The following is a 21,945-nucleotide window of genomic DNA, read 5'->3' as shown; positions in this document are numbered from 1 at the left end:
TCGAGCTGGTTCCCTCGCGCTGCCTCAAGGTCGGTGAGAAAAGAGCATGATTTAGCTCATTCCTACCTCAGCATAGGACAGGGGGCATGAATCCCATCCCTAGGACTGCAATGAATTGACTTGTTCTTGCCCGCGACCTTCTTAGAGCACCCGCAGGTGTTCCTGGGCCCCTTCCTGTTTGGTTAATTTCTCCCCTGAATAAAACAAGGGAAACTGAAGAGCCTGTTTATCTGAGAAGATATTTTATGTTCCCATTGGCTGGGCACAGGATTTAGGGCATTTGGATCCTACTGTAATCCCAACACTGACTTTACATTACAACTTTCAGCAAGCTCCACATTCTGTTTTTTGGTGTGAAATGCAGAGATCTAATTTCTGTGTTTGCATCTGGATGACAGGTATGGTTTAAGTACTAAGTGATGGACTGCATTTGTTTCATTGTAAATGTATTCTTTTTTTGTTAAGATTTAGCCCATCTCTATTTATTTTATAAGATCAAAATCCACAGAGTTCTCATAATAGCCCACGAGCACTTTGTCTGCAGAGTAACAAATTAAAAGCGCCTTAGTGCTAGGTGGCTTATCACTTCTAGAACAGGAGGAAAAGGTGGGAATGAAAAGTCTTTTAAGAAGGAAAATCAGATCAGTGGAAGCCCATTATGTGCATGCACAGCTGGTTTATGGTGCATTTCTATGGCTTATCTAACAGCAAACTATAATATCTTGTCTTCATGCCTCCAAGGGTTTAGTAAAGAACTGTACCATTCTCAGTGACTCAGCCTTAGATCTTGTTTACCTAGCGCATCCAACAATAGAAAATGCTCTTTTGTCTTCATGTGTTTATTTGACACTGCTAAAGGCACAAGCTCTCAGTGGTGAATGAGACTTGGAAGCTAAATCTGATTTGGTTTAGCTGCTAACACAGACTTTGTGCAGACCTCTGAGAGGAAAGCCCACGTGGGTATGATGGGCTGTAGTTATGTGTGCAAACGTGGGAAATACACACGGGGAGTTTTCTTGCCAGTAAATGGGGAAAAAAGTGAAAAAGTGTAGTGTGCGCAGTGGGCACGTGCAGACGTACGTAGCTCTTGAGTTGCAGCCCCTTCCTTTAGGGGGTTGCTTGCAAAGCGCGTGAAAGGCTAGACCTGGCTGTGGGTTTGCTGGGCACGGCCGCAGGGCGCTGCCAGGCTGGCTTGGCTGGCACCCACTGCCTCCCTCCTGACCCTCTTTTAAGTTTGTCAGGAGACATCTTGAAGCTTTATGGGCCTTAAGGATTTTTGCAAGCGTTTCTTGCCCTTGCTGCTGTTCAGCCTGGCAGCGGCCTGGAGCATTCCCCCGTGGACAGCCTGGAGCATTCCCCCGTGGACAGCCTGCTGCTGTGCTGTGGTGGGACCCAGTGCTGCTTTGGCAGAGCTCCAGGTAGCACTGGGAGTCTTTGTAAATAGGTGTTGATCCCAAAGGCTCCCCAAGAGATGTGGCTTCTTCCTACTAGTGGCTAATTCAATGATAAGAACCTCTGATGATGAGGTATCTGCAAACTAGCAACACGAGGGCATTGGGCTTTCATTCACCAGATCCTGCTTGCTGTTGGGGCATTTGGCCTGCGAGCAGCAGGTCATATCCAGTCTCTCACAGTATTTAGATTGATCTTGGGTACCTTTTTTTTTCCCCGTAGTGTCAATCATATATGAACAGAAAGAAGGCTCCAGGCCAAAAGATTCTCTTTTCTATTTTTTTTATCCGATAGCAGCATATGCTCTTGGCAGCTCTTGCCAAAGCCTTGCGGCACCTTCCCGTGCCCTGGAACACGTAGCACGCGCGTGCCCGCGTAGGGCATCGTTCCTGCAGGGCAGGCAGCGGTCCCCAGCGCTGCTGAGGCCGGTGGCGGGGGCCCTGCCGCAAGGAGGGCACGCTGCGCGCGCGGGCAAGCTCGGCTTGCTCGAGAAGGTTTCCGTGGTCGCTCTCCTCCCCGCTGCTCCTGGTGTGCCCAGGGAGCGAGCAGAAGGAGATGCACCGGTTTGCACAAGGGTGCATCTCTCTTCTGTTTTATGCTTCTTCAATAGACTTAAATGATGCTCTTGCAGTTGGCTCCAAACAGCAGGTCTGGCCTTGGGAGCTAGTGACTGTGATAAGTGCTCTTCCATTAGCCGTCATTGTATACCTTTGGGGGACCCACAGTCAGTCTGACGTGAAGATGCCGAGGCAACAACATTTGTATGGTCTGTTTGCCCCTAATTAGGGCAAAACTGCTGTCGGACCCATGTCTGGCCCATGGCAAACAGTGCTCAAACTGTGCTCAGAATAATCCAGCCCATGTCTAGGGCATCCTGTGCAATCCTTTGACTCCTTTAATCTTCAGAGATCTTCAAGGATTCTGCAATCTTTTCTGCAAGGCTGACTATAACTTGTACTGCAAAGCAAAAAGGAATATAAAGTACAAAGTTGTTTCATCAGACCTCAACTTTGTTCAACTCTAAAGAAATTTTGGTACATAGCAGCTTATCTTATCAGATAGCAAGGGCCCCCAGCTCCCAGTGAACTTAATGGGAGCTGATGGCTTCAGTACCTTTCACGTTTGGGCTTTCTCACAAAAACCTCACACAGGTTTTGTGAGGAAGTCTTATAAAACTGCAGCTGTGTACAAACTTTCATGTAGAAAGGGAAAGGCAAGGCAAACGAGCAGTTTTAGCTTTACTTTGCTTTGCTAGAGGTGAATCAAGTTTATTGTAGTGATTAGAAAACAATTTGGATGTCAAGAAAAGCTTGATTCACATGGATGTTTCTAGATACCTTTCCAATTTCAGAATTTTCATTCATTTTTTTTCCATGGCCCATGCCCTAGCACACTTTTACTTTCAGAGTCATCTATCCAGTCTTTTTTTTCTTTCTTTTTTTTTTTTCTTTCCTTTCCCCAAAGCATATGGTTCTGCAGCATAATGAGAATAAGGACTTTGAAAAATTGGAGTGCAACTTCATTAGTACACAGAAGAATATTTTTCTCTTTTGTCAATGCTTAGGTCTCCTTCGTAACACCTACTGCACTTTTAACTTGTTTAGCCTGTACTTAGATAGTCCAGACTATTTGTGCTTGCAAATAAATCTTCCAGGCTCCTCTATTCTCAGACAAACTGCGCAGGTGAGGCGCAGGGGAGAGCTAGGAAGAGGAAGCAGGCTGGTCTGGAGTACACTCCTCACTTTTTTTTGCACCACAGAAGCATAACTTGTCCTTTCATTAATGCAGAATTTTTTGATGATGTGAAAATGTGTTAATTTTGATCTTAATTATTTTCAAATGGAAGTTTATTTTATGGTGATGCTGTCCCCAAGAACATAAATAAAATGTGTGATCCTGGACAGGTATAGCGTATAATACTGTTTGGCATTCAACCCCATCCTTTTCTGGTTATATCAAACCCTCTGTTTCCAAAAACGTGAGCTAGACCTTAGCTGTGTGGAGAATTGCTTGGGTTACTTGTTGTTTTGAGGAGATGGGAGAGGCCACCCCTAATGCTACTCCGTACGCATAAGGAACAAGTCAGCACGTGGACCCGAAGCAGTGTGTGTTGGGAGTCAGCACGCCAGCGAGTGGAGCGAGGCCAGCTCCGAATTGGGCCTTGTGGCAGCTTGCTGTTAGTGCTCTAGAGAGCACGTGCTGGCCGGGCTTCCCTAGAACTGCCTGGATGGAGAGCTTGGAGTGCCCAGAAACCAGCAGTGCGGTCAGAGAAGTGCTGGTACATTTGCCTCCACCTTCCTCTGCCTCTTCCTTCTCTGGAGCGTCTCTGAGAATATTCTTGAGTGTTATTATGTCTTACAACATTATTAATTTTGTATACATATATGTATTTATGCATCATAGCAGTATTTTGCAACCGGAAAAGCTTTGCAACTGGAAAACAAATTGCTTTCTCTAAACGCAACAAAGGCTCTTGCCTTGTAGCAGCCTGACAAGATTTTAGTCTGTGTGTCCTGCGGGGCTCAGACTCAGTGGTGAGGAGCCAGCCCCGCCGGGAGGCAGAGGCCGGGTCAGGGAGCGCTGCTCCTCGGCCCAGCACGGAGCTCCCCGGCTGGCGTGTTCCCTCGCTTGCGGGCAGGGTGGCCCCAGTGCACGGCACTGCCCTGCCACCACTCCTGCTCATCCAAGGGTGAATGAGGGCAGGATTTTTCCTCAGGAGACTTTCTGGGCTCACATGCAGCTTAAGGAAATCCAGAGCAGTGACTGAGTAGCTATGCTGCAGATACAAGCACAGTCAATGTTGTTTTGCTGCTCCTGAGTTTAAAACACGGGAAGTTCCTGCGTTTCCTTTGTCCTCTGGTGTGCCGGAGTTGTTCAGGAGATACAGTTTTAATAACGTGCAGCGTCTGCTTTTTGTTGTTAGTTTCTCTTCTGGCCAGATGCAAAGCAGATTAGGGTATGTTTTCAGAGGGTGAGGATTTATCAGCACAACTCCCAGACAAGTCAATTAGAGGCAGCCTGACTAAATCCTCGTAACACGCTTTGAAAACGCAGCCCCTGCGGCCGGCGAGGGCCGCCGCGGGGAGAGCGCAGCAGCGGGCACTGCCAGCTGTGAGTGGTTTAGCTCTCTGCCTTTAGCGCCTTCAACACGGCTTTCGCACAGCCAGGAATGCAGGCGCTCCGTAAGCCACGAGGCTGCTGCCCTGCCAGGGCTGACCCGTCGGGGCTAAAATAGGATTAAACTGGATGAACCTAAAAGAGGAAGAAGCCGCGTAGATCACACGTGTAAGCAGGAAGGCTGTTTGACAACATTTCATCCATGAAATAATTTTCTCAACACAAAATTATTGGCAGGTTTAACAGGACTTCAGAGCACAAATTAATTGCGTCTGTTGCCTGTGTTTTACTCAGTAGCTTCCCCAGGGACGCTGTGCTTTCCAAGCCTCCTCAGGAGCGTGGTACTTAATGTGTTTGCACTCACCTTTAAGTTGGAATTGTGTAGAGGGGGAGAGAAAAAGAGCAAATTATGAAATGAGAATGTTTTAAAGGCAAAATAGGACGGAGGTAAAATATACCTGACAGAATTATCATACTTTATCTTGGTCTGTTCTATAAATACACAGTTTGAGCAGTGTAGTTGGCATTTATTTGTATATTTTGTATGTATTCCTTCACTAGCTGTATGCCTTGTGAGCTAGGGGCTCTCTAGCCTCACTGTGGCCAGTGCAGGTCTAGCTGGTGCCCTGAGCATGTTTCACTTTGCAGCGTTAAGAGGATTCAGTTTGCTCTTCTGATGACCCTTTGCCAAAAGCCCTGTTGACAGGAACGCCGCAGCCCTCACAGGATGGATCACGGCAGGGAGGTTTGACCTCCCTCACTGACCAGGGATTGCAGTCATGAGCAGGTCCCTGCCTAGGCTGGCAGGTGGAGACTTCAGCAGCTCCAGACAGATTTCACGAGGCGGGTTCCCAGTGTGTTAGCAACACTGTGCCAGGCAAAGCAGCCGGGCAGGCCAGCCTTGCGGCAAGAGCACAGGGTGTGCTGAGGGTGAGCTGCAGTGATCCAAAACCACTGGGCTGCAGCAAGCATCACTCTGTGAGCTGGCAGGTGCCTGTTCAGCGGTGGCAGAGCTCATGGCGAGCACCCCGGAGAGCTGGTTTTGCGGTCTGCTGCAGGGAGAAATGAGGCTTTGTCTGGAGAACTTCAAGGAGAAAAGAGGAAATGGTAGAAGAGCAAGTTCAGGAAGAGCTACAGGAAGAGCTAGGAGAAGTGGACTGGAGGAAAGTAGAAGTCATGCCAGGAGGGCCAAGCCTGGGATCATGACCAGGGCTTGATCCTTGCTGTGCAGGAGAGCTCAGGCCTGCGTGGACAGTGGCAGCCGCTGGGCCAGGATACAGCACGAGGACTGGAAACGATCGGTGTTGCTTTCTAACAGACTGAGTTGCAGAGGCGCTGGGAGGAGAATCTTCTGCCCATCACTCTGTGCCTTCCCTGGGGCTGTGGGTGGGGGGATTGGCTCCCGGCTTTCCCAAGGATCCAGAGGGCAGGTAGGGAGCAGAGCTGCCCCAGGGGGCATGGAGAGGAGCCCTCCAGCACTGTCCTGGCTGCCTTGCAGCGCACAAAGTGGAAGGGCTGGAGCGTGGTAATGAGAGAGCAAGTTGGTGGCAACAGGTCCGTTAGGTAGCTGGTAGATGAAAACGCCTGTAAAATCAGGCAGAACTTCCTCGACCGAGTTCACAGATCACCCACCCGTCCAGCAGAGGGGAACTGTGCTGAACACCATGAATTGTCCTCAACTTCTCCCAGCAGAAAGATAATTCAGTGTCTGTGATGCTGCCTTATTAATTTTTTTTAGAGCAATAAAAGGAGCAAGTGGCATCAGGCCTGGTCACTCCCTATCCATAATTGAAATAGCTGCCCACTGAAGGCGGGCTGCAGCTGGGGGATGGGGCTGTGCAAGTGGCTCTGACTGTTGCTATAACAACAGCACCTTGGTCTAATTTCTTTTGAAAAATGAATTGCTGCTGGTGGGATGAAGCGAAGCAGCTTCTCCCAGCAGATGAAAGCTCTGCCGACAGCCCCGATGCTCTGTTGTTTATGTGTCGGGTATGGTGTGGCATGTCCAAACAGCTCTGCCAGAAATTTCAGGACAGCTTTAGGGTCCACGTGTGGTGTGTGTTTGCGTGCACGGCCCCTGCCCCCCATCAAGAGTCTTTTAAAAAGTCAGCCTCCTAAAGTTTGACCTTTTTTTGCTCTGCAGACAAGAGTTTCTCTAAAGGCATATAAATCACAGCGAGTCCTGCTTCACTCTGTCTTCTGCTTGGCTGTAGAAACCTTCTGTGAAGTGAGCTTCCATGAGCCCAACATTGCATGTGGATGTGGCTGAAGTCTTGTGTCAGCCTGGCAAGAGTTAATTTAATTTTTTGCTTGTTTGTTTTATTTTATGCACCAAGAGTCTTCCGCTCCTAGATGCATATCTCTAAGCTGCTGCTAATGTAGTATATGCTTGATGCATGCTGTAAATCACATGAGCACACTGTATATTACTTCTCTCGAGGAGATGGGAGACATGTTACAAGAGACTATCTTAACTCCAGGCTTTGTTTTTACAGGGGGAGGGGTATGTGGTGGGATTTTAGTCCAAAACACTGTGGAATCCGGATGCCGTAAAGTGTTTGCCCAGGATATGGTCAATGCCTGATATCTGAGCCATCTACTAGTTGACATGGTGATCAGGAATGCAATCAGCATATGAAAATGAACATTAGCACTGAAATAATTTGATAAGAGTATTTCTGTGCTATACCCAAAAAAGCAGAGAGGCACCTATTGTTATGGCCCCCAAAGCCTCTGAGGTGCTCAAGCTGAGATGCTTCCCCACCTCCGAGGTTTGTATCCAGCATGTTCCCTTCAAATAAACCTTTCATGTTATGTTTCTGACTACCTTAGAATTGTTCAAAGAGCAAACAAAGGGAGAGGAAAAAAAAGATTAGATTTTCTAGTGCCTGCTAACCCCCCAAATCCTAAAACCTCTGTAGGAAAATAATGCGGAGCTACAAACTTTGAAAACAAAATGAAGCCTATTCTTTTGCAACAAAGCTAGATTTTTGTACATTTGATATTTAATGGAAAATTGTTTCCATTTTAAAAAGCTGCTTTTTGTTGTAATACAAAATAAACACAGTTGTTAATATTTATGTACTGGGCCTGCTTTTACTTCCACTGTATATTTGTATAGGGGGACATCCAAGTTTCAGAACATGAGGAGATCTTTAGGAGTTGGTATTTGTAGGGCTGCCTATTTGACAATGGATTGTTATAATTTGCTGGGTGGGCAGATGTTCCTGTTATGACAAAGGTGGTGGATTGAGGACAAATTAGTAAATGAGGTAAGACCTGAAAATCTATTGCTCTTTCCAGCATCTTATAAGAGATACCTTCAGCCTGTTGTTAAATGTACGGAGTCAAATCTCTCCTGCATTGCAGGAGATCGTCGGTCTTACTAATCACTGGCTAGCAAAGGGCAAATTAGGACACATTCAGGTCTGTCCTTTCTCACATGAACTTTCCTTTGTGAGTAGAAGCGTTTCTGTCAGTGGGTCTTTTGGTAGGACCGTTTGTGCCTTAGCTCAGTGTTTAGGCTTGAGGGTATTTCTTTGAACCCTGTTTTTGTGGGTCCGTTGAGCAGAGCAGCCTCGCACCGCTCTTGGACCCTGCTTGGCCCGTGGTGGGAGTGAGGGCTACATAGAGCTGGGCCAGGTGAGGTCTGCAGCTCTGCAGTGGAGTCCTGCCCGTGGCGCTGGTTACTCAGTGGCGCGGAGCGGTGCTCAACATAGTGCAGGTTTTTAGGCAAGGGAAGCGGAGGGGGTGAGAGCCGCCGTTGGGTGCGGGGAGAGGCCCGGGAGCCCCACGCTGGGGACGCGCACCAGGCCATGCTCGCAGCCCTGCTGCCCCGTCTCGGTGCGTGCTGCAAGCAGAGGCGCTTCCCCGTGCAGACTGAGGGCCAGGTGTTCCCTGCTCCCACGAGCCAGGGGGAGGCCACGGGCTCGGCCCTGTGCAGCCCCCTTGCCAGCCGCTCGGCTGTGCAGGCCTCTCGCAGGGAAGGAGAAGCGCTGGCTAAGCAGCAGGGCGCTGCTGGCACGAGTGGCGTGGCAGAAGTCCAGCAGAGGAGGAATGTCAGCCCGTGGGACGCTTGGCATGTGCTGGCTTTGTGCAGTGGGTAAGAGGCAGCAAGCTGTCCAGCATGCAAGCTAAGAGGGCCTCGCCGATACCTCCTAGCAATGCGCTGGTCGCTTTCCCATGCGAAAAGGCTCTTTTGCTCCCATACAAATGGAGCAGTTGATGTTCTGCTTGGGGACTTGTAGCCTTGCCTTTCTGTTTCGTTAAAAAGGTCACGTCTCTGTGATGTGACCAGGGGATGGTCACATGCAGAGGACCCGCACGTGGCTTGTGCCTAGCTTGTATCCCACGCGTGTTCGGCCGGGGCAGTAGTGATAGCCCATGCCCACGTGGCATGGGCATAGCCAAGCTGAAGGCGAGGGCAGCGGACAGCCTCCTCAGACCTGCCTCTGCCACAGCGGGGACGGGATCTGGAGTCGCTTGCCCACTTTACAGTTGGGATAAAAGGGGAGCGCGCCCTCTGGGATGGGAGAAACAAGCGAGATTGGGACTGTGGGAAGAGAAAGAAGGTTGAAGACCTCTGAGTTAGGGAATGGGTGGGAGCTGAGTGTCTGGGATTTTCATACCAGCAAAAATACCTCACAAATTGATAAAATCTTTCACTATTTAGTCTTCTATTGTTCTAATATCAAGGATGCAAGTGTGTCCTGAGCAAGTTCACTAGAGTTATGACCTCTTCGCTTCCTCCCCTCCCCACTATTGTTTTTTTACCTTAGCCAAAGAGAGTTACTTTTTTTAGCTTGGTACATAAGCAGAGGGCTTAGCACTTGGTGTGGTAGGAGAGGACTCGTAGATTGTTTTATTGCTTTACAGTACATATTTTAGCCTGAATTTACTGTACATATTTTAGCCCAAATTAAAGCTCATGTTAATGCATTATTTTTATAAAGTTGTTATACCTAATTTTGTTGTTCTCCTGGCCTTGTCTTCCTATTGTGTCTGTTCATCTTTAATGGTAGATCCTAGCACAAAAGGTGGGTGGTAGTGGTGGTGGTTGTTGTTTTGTTTTGGGGTTTTATTGTACTTTGATTTAGTTGACATTGTGTAAGGTGCCTTCTATTTTTTATGGTGGATATATTTTTTTCCCTCAGTTAAAGCTGATTCTCAGTATGTTTTGCAGCTTAAGAACAGAGAGATAATGAAAGGAAACTATATTAATGAATTTTCTCAAAAAAAAAGTGTCAGCAGCACATAGGTTTCAATACAAGTAGTCAATTAGTTGTTTTGCAGGTGTTTTTCAAGAAACTTCTATAAAAATAATAAAAAACCCCTGAATGTCTAATTCAAGACTCTTTAAAGGAGTCAAGCTTTCAGAAGACATTGCCTAGCATATCGTGAAAACAAAATTCTTACCTACATGTTAGGTACCACAAAGCTTAAATATTCTGTTTGTTCCAGAAAATCTGAATATTTTGGAGAGCCCAGACACATTTGTCAGCTCTGCAGCAGTGGGCCCGCACCCTCCTACTCAAGGGCAGTTGCTTTATTTTTTGATAGTCTTTTCAAATTGATTGAACATGTAGGAATGACATCAAGGAAAACTCCAAATCAGAGTCTTTCAAAACCTACTGTCACTACTAGGCATGGTGGGAAATACCTGTCTCAGAGTTTGTGAGCAGTTTTCTGGTTTGGATTTCTGTTTGTCTGTTTATAGTTTGTTTGTTTGTTTTTGTCTGTGCAATTGGTTAATTTTTCCCCCTGGTTTTGATTTCAGCTTCAAGAGACAGTGAAAAGGAAGTTGGAAGGTGCACGTTCCCCTCTCAACGGAGAACAGCAGAATGGTGTTTGCGATGGCAGCTTTTCCCCAACCAGCAAGCGGGTACGGAAGGATGTACCAGGCATCGAGGCAATCAACAGCTTGCCTAATAACCTGCCTTTGCCTGCTGTTTCTCCTCTTCACCAGCTTGACATGAAAGCTTCCCTACCCCTGCAGAACAGCAGAACTCTCAGTAGTGGGCTAGAAGACTTGGGTAAAAACGGTGGACTTTCGGAGATAAAGCTCCCTGTTAATGGTTGCAGCGAACTAGATGATAGTTTTAACATCCTGCAGAACAAGGAACTAAAGCAAGAGCCTTTGGACGACCCTACCTGCATAGACACTTCTGAAACATCTCTTTCAAATCAGAATAAGCTCTTCTCGGACATTAATCTGAATGATCAAGAGTGGCAGGAGCTAATAGATGAACTAGCAAACACTGTTCCAGAAGATGATATACAAGATTTGTTCAATGAAGACTTTGAAGAGAAGAAGGAGTCGGAATTTCCCCGGCCTGCCACGGAGGCCCAGGAGAGCGCGAGCGTTAAAAGCGATCCATCTCATTCTCCATTTGCTCATGTTCCATTAGGGTCCCCCCAGGTGAGGCCTTCTTCTTCCGGTCCTCCATTTTCAAACGTCTCCACGGCCTCTAGCGCAACTTCTGCATCCAGTGCTCCAGCAGCCCCAATTCCTGCTGGCTCACCAGCAAACTGTGTTGTTCAGTCACCTCAAACTCCCAACCAGGCCCATACTCCAGGGCAAACTCAGTCACGATCTGGAAATGGCTATCTCCTGAATCCAGCAGCAGTGACAGTGGCAGGATCAGGGCCCGGGCCTGTGAATATACCCAGTGCTGACTTGTCTCCAGCTGAACAGCTCAAGCAAATGGCAGCACAGCAGCAGCAGAGAGCTAAGCTAATGCAGCAGAAGCAGCAGCAGCAGCACCCAAATCAAGCCTCAAGCTGGTCACCTGTGGGCCCTCCATCTAGTCCGTATGGAGGACCCTTCAGTGCAGACAAACCAAATAGCCCAATGATGTATCCCCAAGCCTTTAACAACCAAAATCCAATAGTGCCTCCTATGGCAAACAATCCACAGAAGACCACAATTAATAACTACCTCCCTCAAAATCACATGAATATGATCAATCAGCAGCCAAATAACTTGGGCACAAACTCTTTAAGCAAACAGCCCAGTATGCTCTCTTATGGCAACACTAAACCTCTGACCCACTTCAATGCTGAGCTGAGTCAGAGGATAACGCCGCCAATGGCCAATCCCAGCAAGAATGCCATGATGCCATACATCCAGCAGCAGCAGGCCCAGCAGCCGCAGATGCAAGCTCAGATGGCGCACCTGAGCGAGGAACAGAAACGCTTGCTCATCATGAAGCAGAAAGGCATGATGAACCAGCCCATGGCATATGCAACACTTCCTTCCCTTGGTCAGGTAAGCACGAGTAAAATGGTTCTTGTCAAGTGAAAACGTGTTCATGTTGACTGTGCGCAACCCAAGAGGGGCTAAGGTTCAACCACTCGTATGGGCTCCTGCTTAGCTCTATGGGAAGTGTGGGATGTCATTACAGATGTTTCTTGGACTTCTTGTATGATATTGGTGCTTAGTCATTTCATAAAATGACTGAACTGTTGTAGCATTGTGTTGTTAAATGATTGTTTTTCTCAACTAGCACTCTTTCCTGTGTTTTTGTTGATGAGTGCTTAAGGCTACTCTGGGAAGTTTGGCTTTTGAAGTCACTTCCCCTCTGAGAGTTTGTTTCCTTTTTTGTAATGTGCTTGATGCTCTTGGATCCCAAACCATCGTATGGCTCATCTTCCCCAGCACAGCTAGCATTGTAACCAGAAAGCCTGAGTGGTTGTCATCTCCTTCCTAGGATGGGGATCCAGCCAGCTTTAAACTGAGTATTTGGCATTTTGGCTCAGAGATCAAAGGAAGGGCATTTTGAGTGCTGAGTGCCTTTGCTTCCCACTAGAAGTAGTAACTCAATTAAATATTTTTAGTGGTGCTCAAACCAGGCCTGAAATGGAAAGATTTATTCCAGGACTTTTAAGCAGTCTTTAGCAACTTCAGGTATTTTAATGTGGTGAATCTATGGAATCTTTTGATTTACTTTCAGCAGGAGACTAAAGCCTTGTTGGCTTGAGTGACTTGACATTACTGTCTGACTTGTATTCCATGCTCATTTCTAGCACATGTGCTGCCAATTTGGGGAATATTTTGGAATCAATTATTAGCTGACTTGAATAATGGTTATAGTAATGCTGAACAACCCCATCACTGACTTCTTAGGCCAGCTGCATATTCCTTTTAGTTGATCACCCCCTGTAAGATCTGCATACCGATGTAATGGAGCAGCTCAAGAATGACTTTTCTGGATGTGGTTTTGAAGCTTTTAGAAAAAAAAATAATGGTAGTAATGGATTTACAAGGAGGAGGATACCTTCACAGAAGTAATATGCAACCAAAACATGTCAGGAATTGATGTTATAGTACACTAATAGACTTGCTGCTTGATAGTTTTAGCGTAATAGCCCTTTACTAAATTGACTGTTGCCACACCTGAGCGGGATTTAACTGTGGCTCACACTGTAGTGCATCTACAAATACTACAGAATTTGACATTTTTTCAGCCCATGGAGTTTTGGCATCTACCAATAGGAGGAGCAGGAGCTTTACCAGGTCAGAGCCCTTCACATGTTATTCAAAGTGAATTGCAAATAAAAAGAAATGTTCATCTGCCTCATGTTTTCAGTTCAGGACGCGTGGTGACAGCTCAAAGATTTGTATTTATGTTCTAGTTATGCTTGCCGGTTGCATTAGAAATAGCAGGTCTAACTCCTTATCTATAAATTTGTTTGTTTATTTTTTTAATGAAGGCTTTCCTGGACCAGTACTGTGGTAATGAACTAAAATTCAGACTGTAATCTAAGCTATAGATGTGTCAAGTTTTAGCTGAGAGGCAGGGAGTGTTTGGTCAGTCTGTGTAATGCTTTATAGTTTCTTTACTTTGTTTTTGTTAAACCTGTTGAACTCAAAGACCCATCAAACAGTTGAGAGGAAGAACTATGTGAAAGAGTTAATGTCATCTCCCTTTCAAAAGTTGAGAAATTCATGTTAATATATCACCTCAGTTCTCCAGCGAGAACAGGAAGTCAAGATTTCATATAATCTAGTCTCAGTTCTCTTTTTTTAATATATGAAAAACTAGGCATTTGTTTAAAAATAGATGTTCTTCCAAAAAAACAAGATGAGATGTTAAGTCATTTCTTTATCTCGTAGAGAAGAAACATAAGGGAAGGTCATATTTTGCTGTAAAATGTGTGGCGTTCACGTTTAATGACCCAATGAGAATGAGGGATATCTTGCTCATGAGTAGGAGCAGAAAGGTCCCTTCAGTCCCTATAGAACCCCCTTACCTTTACAGAAGGGATTTTGTTGGGTAAGCACAGCTGAAATAATAGGTTTCTAACTGTAATGTATTTTTTCTTTTTCTTTACTGCTTCTCTGAAAAACATTTTTCTGTGGAAAAATGGAAAGCTTATTATAGCGAGATGTGCTGGGTTAGAAATGGATTGTTTCTGCAAAGGTGATAAAAAGATATGCTGATATTTTTGAGTTAAATCCAGACTGCTGCAGATTATCTGATTCTCCTACTTACTGCAAGATGCAGACAGCCAGAGTTGCCAGAGCATGTATGGAAAATAAGGAGATTGCACTCTGTTTGAAACACATTTCTGAATTTAATGTGAATATATCTATCTGTGAGTTTATACTTTCTGCTCTCATTGTAATTTTGGTCTTTGGCCTAGAACTGTAAAAATATGTGTGTGTTAAATAATCATGAGGATTTAACAAATGGCATTGGGGGGGGGAAGCTATAGATTCTGCATCTCTTGATTAGCACTGAGCGTATATTTCCATCAGGTTAACTTGAACGAGGGCTTGCTGAAAACTTGAAAGATGACTGAGGGAACCTCAGGCATGTACAGAAACACGTGGTCTTATTTCTACTTCTGTAAAATTTGAGTATGCCTCACTGTGTGTGTACATGTGCACAGAAGTATTGATTAAACCCATTCCGTTTGGGCTGAAGGTAATTCTGTGGATAACTAGCAGATTTTGATGTGCATTCATTGCTTCAATTATTTGCTGCACTTCATCAAGAGATTTTTTTTTTTCAACCATCTTGGGACCTCGCAAACACCCAGTGGAAGGCGCCCAGGACCCCCGTGTTCACACACCAGCGAGAGGCTGGTGCTTGGCGCACGCGTCCCAGCTGGGCTGAGCCTGGTGGACCATGCTCAGTGAGAACGGGGGCGGCTGGAGGAACCTCTCAAGCTCCACGTGGCCCAGAGTGGTGGGACAGGCAGACCACAACGTGAGCAGCATTGCTAAAATAGTGTCCATCGAAAGTAGAATTTCTTGCAGGGCTTTCTCCAGTATCAGCAGAGCCATATGTATTTTGTATCCTGAAACATGGTATGCTCTGTTTTTACTGTACATGTAGCAATGGATGGAGTATTCTTTTGTCTTTTTTCTAAGCAAACTGTCCTGGATTTGGGGTTGGTTGTTTCCCAGGGTTAGACTGGTGGCTGCTGAGAATGCTGTTGTGGCAGTGACTGCTCAAGCCCCGTGTGGCTCCTCACCCCGCGGCTGCCGTCCCACTGCCGTTCACCCCGCGTGCTTGTCCTTGGCCACCCCTGCTTGTGGCCTTGCCCCGCCGGGCACCTCGCTGAGGCCCCGGGCCGGCTCTCTGCTTGTCGGCACTTTGTGGCAGGCCCCGTCTGTTCTTTTCTTCACGCTTAACTGGGGCTATAGGCTAAAATCCTGGAGTGTAAATTTTACTGGGGCCACTTACTCACAAGCGTTGAGTACCAGAGGTGGTCTGCTGTTTTGGTACCCATGTGATGCTAAAAGAAAGTGGTTTTGCTCTGAGGTGCAAGTGCTGAGTTTTTTTTTTTTTTTTTTTTTTTTTATGTGATTTAAGAATCAAAAGTAAGCCTAAAACAGCCTGCGATATCAAGAGTTAGAGCTTTGTTTAACCTAAAATGTTCCATTTGAGGTTTGAAAGAGTTTGGAAGGTTTTATTGGAGGTTTATTTTCTTTTTCTTTTTTTTTTCTTTCCTTTTAAGTAATTTCAAATTAGCAAAAGCAAAAACATTTTCTTTGGAAAATTTCAGAGTCATTATTTGTGCCTTTTCTTGATTCCAGCTGTTCAATGTCTGTTCGTAATGCTAAGGGAAAAAAAGCAATATAACAGAATAGATGTTGAATGGCTGAGAGACAATTTGATGGTTTGAGCCAAGAGAGTGAGGGAAAGCAATGAGAGGTCGAAACAAAACAGAATCCTCTATGGGTGTAAGGAAAATAAAACCAAACTGCAGCTCTCTGCCTGAATGAGACTGTGAGGATGCTGCAATTATAGTTCCTATTGAAACTACTAGTTACTTTGTTTGAAATTGGAGGGATATGAATGAAGGGGAGAAACGACACCACGCTGAAGAAATATCTTCAAATTCTCTTTTCTATTTTTTGTTTTAGGCTTATAAATTAAAGATGTGTCATCTGCTCAGTCTGTTTTTGCATGCGAAGAATAAATGGAGATCTGTGTCCAGAGAACATTTCCAAAATGTAACTGTCTTGCTCCTTTTTAAGTGAAAAAGTATGTTTCTCACTGGAATTGTAAGGAGATGTTATAATTTTTTGAAGGTTATCTTTGGGATAGTGAGAAAAAGAGATTGCTGATATTCTGGGATTTGACTCTTTTAAAGTCTATCTAAGAGGAAAAAAATAGAAGGAAGTGCCTGCATTTGTATTCACTGAATCGAAGTGTGGCAGAAACATAACCATCTTACTAGGTTTCAGGAGAGAGAAGCTTGTGTGGAAAGAACAACTGAAACTTTGAGGATCACTTGCTGAATGACCTATAGAGTTGCCAGTCTGCACTGTGTTCAACTGTGCTACCACTGTCCACAAAAGGTTTGCACGGGAATTCAAACCCAGTTCCTTCCTTTCGCCAATGCCCAAATTCTCTCCATAGGAATCAGTCTCCCATAGGTTCATAAGGGCGGAACAGGTAATTAAAATGTACCCGGGTGGATTCTCACCCATTCGACGGAAAATTAGTAAGCAGGAGCCTGGTCTTTTAGTGTTTACCATTCCAGCTGTCATTTGCCCCTTTGGATAGGAAAGTGGTCATATTAGTGTCCAAATCACTAGTAACAATTATCAGGCAACACCAGACTATTTTCAGATCTCCATGGCTCGGTCGTTAAAGAAACCAAACAAAACCCAAAGGTCGCCTAGTTGCTATTTCCTCATTAACTACTTTTTGACATGTGTGTGTGCTTTTAACCTAGTGTGCTTTGTTCACTGTATATAATGAATGTTTTCTCTAAGTTTTTCCTCTGATCTGTTGGGAAATGGTAGTATAGGAGCACTGTTTCTGTGTCCCAGTCGGACTGATCATCTTACCACAGACTTCCTTGGTGAAACCTGCTTTCCATGAAACCATACTGACGGGTATTGCTGTTTTATCCTGAGTCATCACTGACAGAGAACTGAAATTAACTCCTCTTGTTGTTTTGATAGAAATCATCTCAGAATAACCAGTCTTTTCCTCTTTTTAAATACTGCAACTGTTACAGTATTCAGGTCTCAGAAACTTCTCCAATTTTCCCAGATTTGTTAAAATCCCTTGTTGTGCAGCTTGTTTTTCATCTAGTTTCTGAAGACTCATAGCAGGAGTTATTCCAGTGTTGAAGAAATTGTCTGGTGTTACTTTCAGAAACATAAAATTTATATCACTGCCTGCCTGAGGAGTGTATTAAACATGCCCTGTTTCGAAGTGACCTTGATAACGTGCATTTTCTTCCTATACCTTCTAGACTGCAGTGTAAAGGACAGTTTCTCCTTGCGATGAGAAAGGCCTGCTAGTCTGTTGATATAACATCCTATAACATGTGCCTGGTGTCTCTCCTTTAGTTTTATTAGTTACAACTGGACTCAAAGTACTGTCTCTCTGAAATGTCTACAGCCAGCAGCGTAGCGCACGGAGCGCTGCCCCTTCCGCCTCCTCTTGCCATCCTTTCCTTATGGTGCAGGTTGTCATCATCAGTTTCAATTTCCCAGTCACAAGACCCACTCCACCCGCTTCCAGCCGTGTCAGCCAAAGGCCATTTCTCACTGTCCGTAAGCCTTTCCAAGCTCTCCGGTTTACCTTATAGGCTCCTGATGTTACTATATGGACAGTGTAAAACCGTGTTCTTCCCGCGCTCCTTTACGCTTGGACCTGCCGTAAGCTGACAGCACAGCACCGCTGTATGTACCGACGTGTTTATGCCGTGCTCTCCCGGTACTGTGGTCTTATCGGGCCGCTGTGCCGCCTGGCAGTAGCAAAAGAGAATATCACAAAATTATGCCTGACATGTTCAGATGTGGGCCAGGAGGTCAGCACCTGGTTTGGACCCGCCAGTTTCATTTTGAGGGAATACTTTGCATATTTTTCTCTCATCCAAAGACTCAGACTTCAACTTTCCATCCGTGGCAGTTCACTTGGCGTGTCTGCTGCTGAAGTGCCTCACAGCTGGCTCCAGAGCATGCAGGATACCTGGCTGAACGTGTGGTGTGACGGTCTGATCCCTGTTCCTCCAGTCTCTGGTCAACCAGGATGCAGGCTGTATCGTTTGTTCTCATGTGGACGTATAAAGTACTGGTACCCATCTCTTGCTTTTATTGAATTTAATCTGACCCTGAATTTAATCTACCTGTTCTTATGCACCCCTGCTTTCACTTCCATCTGGAACTACAAAAGCATTTTCTTGGAAGTTGCTGCTTTCTTATGTTTGTATTTCTGAAGTATTGTGTTTTCCTTTTAGAAAGGATACTTCATAGAGAGACAAATTACACGTTTCCAAGTCACTGTCTGTAGCGAGAGCATGGATGAAGTAATCGCTCAGCAGAGAGAGACGCGCTGTGTCTGAGGAGGAGCACCGCTGCCACCCCCGAGGAGCTGTGCGTGCAGTTCTTGTGTGAGGGCGGTGGTAAAGCCACCCCCTGAGCGGGCTGGGCGGTGCGGAGGCCTCTCTCTGCTCCCTGCTCGAGGGCAGCGCAGGAGGGAAGCTCCTCGCCCCGTCCAGCCTGGCGTGCGCCGAGCCCTGTGGTGAGAGGGGGTCACAGCAATCCTCGTGTCTGGTTTGGGAAAGGCACAGGCTCTGCCGAAGCGGCCAGGGAATGCTTTGCAGCTGCCCACCCATTTGCTGTGCTGCGGCCGCTGGGAAGGGTGATACCTTTCAGCTCAGTCAGCTGTCAGAGGCAGCGGATGCCACCTCTGCGGTGTGTCCTGCTGCTCCGGGCAGGGAGCAGACCCTATTTCACAGCAGCCTTCTGCTAATTTGCACTGTTGAGCTATGAGCACAGTCAGAGATAAGCTTGGTGTTTTTCCACAGAATGATCATTTTAAATGTCCTTTCCCCATGATTTTTAAATTCCATTGATAAATAAGAGGTTAGCCTTTGTTAGCAATATAACAGTATGCTTTGTTTGGAAGGACCTGCATCCTTCCCTCCTGCTATCCCTATCCCAGGAGGTTGGCAAAGCTCCGTTTCGGCTGCGTTTCCACCCTCAGCCGTGCTTCAGAGCTGGGGTGTCATTTCTCCCCTCCCTGCTGACATTAATTTTGAAGTTGCCTTTTGACTATTGCCTGGCAAAACTGTTTGTCAGACAGTCAGTCAGCATGGGTTCAAAGGTTACAGGGTATCCTGTAATCAAGAAGCCTTAAGAGCTATTAATAGCTCCTTTGAGCTATTAATAGATTGTGGTGACCTTAAGAACAAGCTCAGTCCTGTTTCTATGCCCTCCTGCGCTGCCGTCCCAGCACACACGATACTGCGTGTCGGGAGACAGGGTGCCCGTCCCCTGGATCTTGTGGAACTAAACGCTGTGCGTGTCTGACCAGAAAATGTCATTTTATGTGGCGTTACATGCGGAGTCTAACAGCTCTTTCAGTGTGTGCATATAGCTACATCTTCACAACTGCTGTAGCTTTGGGACATCCCATGTGCGAAGCTGCAGGGCCCTTGGCTAGAGCAGCGTACCCTGCCACGGCTGCCAGGCTGCTCACGGAGGGCTTCCCCGTGGGGTCAGTGCAGCTCCTCCTGGGAGCTGTTCAAAGCCTGCAACTGGCTTCAGCTCCCTGCATCTCTGCCCACCCTGCATCCGTGTGAAGGACTTTGCCTCAATGAGTAATCGAGGCTACCTGGCTGGTTATGAATGTTTCCACACAAGACAGAGGTGTGTCTTGTGGTACTGAGCCCCTGTTTTGTCTTCTATTTTGTCTACATTTGTCTTCCTTCATTTTCTTGCTTTTTTCCAGTGCTTTCCATAGTGTTTCTGGATGTGCAGTCCTAGTGCTCCCTATAAGATTTAGTTAAAACCACAAGCGTTGCCTCCAGTAAGATTCCCTTGGGATGCGTACGTGCTTGTGTTGGGAGGCTTAATGCCTCTGGAGAGGTCGTCCCACAGAGTGGTTCAGAGAGCAGGTTTGGAGCCTCCTGTGCTCAGGAGGTGCTGCCAAAACCCAGCTGATGCATCTAATTTGCTGAAGAATTTGGCTTCTGCTTTCTCAGCAAAGATTTCATTCCTCGTGGGCAGTGGGAAACATGCCCTTTTAATGTTATTGTTCAGCAGCTTAACATTAAGTCCGAGACAGCCAACTTTGTTACGAGGGAGCTGCCCGTTCCCCTGTGGTGCCTGCCTATGTGTGTCCTTGTGTCCTCCTGCCCTTACAGAGTGGCTTTTTCTGTGCGCAGGGAGCGCTCTGCCTCCATGAGCCCACAAGCCTACCTTGCAGGCTGTGACAAAACCACCCATTTTGTGTCAGCACATCTTCCAAACAGGTGCCTTGCTCATTTGCACCCAGCGGGAGCTTGTTAGCAGTTCTTGCGCTGTGGTAGGAGCGAGAGCCGTCTAGACGGGGTCCTGTGTCCCATAAGAAAGCGAGCCCGAGTCCAGCAGTACTGTCACGAGATCATGTTTTGATGTTCTGTCTGTCTTTCACTTCAGTGTTAAAGTCTGTTCCGTGCTCTGGGAGTGCAGCCCCTGACCCTCCATGTTTGCATCCTTCTATGAAATCTCTTCTGCCAGGTTCCTCACTGCGAATCCTCACTGCAAAAAAATCTCTCTTTTTTGCTTTAAAGAATAGAGGTGTACCTGTACTCTGTCTTTCTGTTTCCTTATGCTGTCTGGAGAGACTGAGGGAAAGATCATTTCTTTAAGAAACAGAAACAAAAAGATTGTGAAGGGTTAGTCTAGAAAGAATTTCAAGTCTGCCCTGAACAGATATATCCTTCTTCTCTGACCTGACATTCCTTACTGGCTTGAAAGATAACATCCTCAGAGGAAACTGCATTTTGAATTGATTTTTATACGCAATTTTGCCTGGAGAAAGGAAAGTTTCTGTGATTGCCCGATGTGTACCTTCAAGGGAATTATTTTTACGGTGGGTCCTTCTTTCCCTCAGAGTCCTGTCCATCATCGGTAACGTTCGGCTGTCCCATACGATCTTTCTGTTCCTTGGCTCTCCCTTCTACTCCACCACCATTTTTTCCCTCTCTCTCTAGCCTGCACGCCAGCCGTACTCTTTGTTGCTCTTTATTTAGCTTTTCCTTCTCTCCCTTCCTTTCTTATCTGTTTAATAGCACAGCTCTGGTTTTTGGTATTGTCACAGTGTACAGGAAATCACTCTAGACACTGCGGCTCTATGTGGTCTGTACACCTCCCGCTGATGGAAGTAGTATGAAATATTTGTTGTCATATTAAATGTTTTTTAACCAGTCATGAGACAGATGAAGGACTGAGGGATCTTAGATATAATCTCCCTAATGTGGTGGCACCATCCATGTGATAAATTTGGCTGCTGCACCTTCAGTCTGCCCTCTAATCCATCTCAGCCCAGACTTCAGCATTTCTAACTACACAGCAGCTTCAAACACAACATGTTTTTTTAAACCATCTGCCTGAGGAATGTTTCTTTTCTCCCCCCCCATCAAAAAATTACCCTGGATCATGATTGTAGTTTACCCTTATCATTGATGACTATACAGATATATATGTATATTTATTTGTGTGTGTGTATATACATATATATGAGTTTTCTATTGTTCTATTGCCAGTGACATCCTGTTTACCACATCTTGAGATTTTGTCTGTAGTAGCAGACACCAACAGCATATTCTTTCAAGCCCCAGAATGGGTGTAAAAGCCATTTTAAGTGCTTGTGGGGGTGACTTCTAAACAGTATTAATAATATCTTGCCTTGCTCTCTCTGTCCCGTGAAACTGGTCTCTTCATTTGAAGATGGTTTCGCGTGAAATAAAAGTAATTAGAGCCTGCCGAGGGGTTTTTAAAGTGATTCTGACACATGCAGTATCTGCCTGGGACTGAGTCCCTGGGTGGTGTGTGACCAAAAGCCCCGCCGTAGGGAGCTGGCGCAGAAGTTTCTGCTAGTGCTTTCCCCATTCCCACAGCTGGCCTGCGGACAG

At 46.1% G+C, this 21,945-nt stretch overlaps 1 protein-coding gene across 1 annotated transcript in view; it reads left to right on the top strand.

Annotated features, from left to right (window-relative positions):
- Positions 1 to 21,945, top strand: part of LOC104572215 (mastermind-like protein 3) — a 156,757-nt gene that overhangs the window by 114,741 nt on the left and 20,071 nt on the right. The window contains exon 2 of the mRNA XM_088526480.1: positions 10,346 to 11,836. Coding sequence (XP_088382606.1) covers positions 10,346 to 11,836 — 1,491 coding nt within the window. The remainder of the gene's footprint in view (positions 1 to 10,345; positions 11,837 to 21,945) is intronic.

This window comes from Tinamus guttatus, unplaced genomic scaffold (assembly GCF_059628265.1).
Source record: "Tinamus guttatus ecotype Peru unplaced genomic scaffold, ASM5962826v1 Tinamus_guttatus_pri_ptg000247l, whole genome shotgun sequence".
In the NCBI taxonomy this organism is placed as follows: Eukaryota; Metazoa; Chordata; class Aves; order Tinamiformes; family Tinamidae; genus Tinamus; species Tinamus guttatus.
This window is presented reverse-complemented; position numbering and strand designations above follow the sequence as displayed.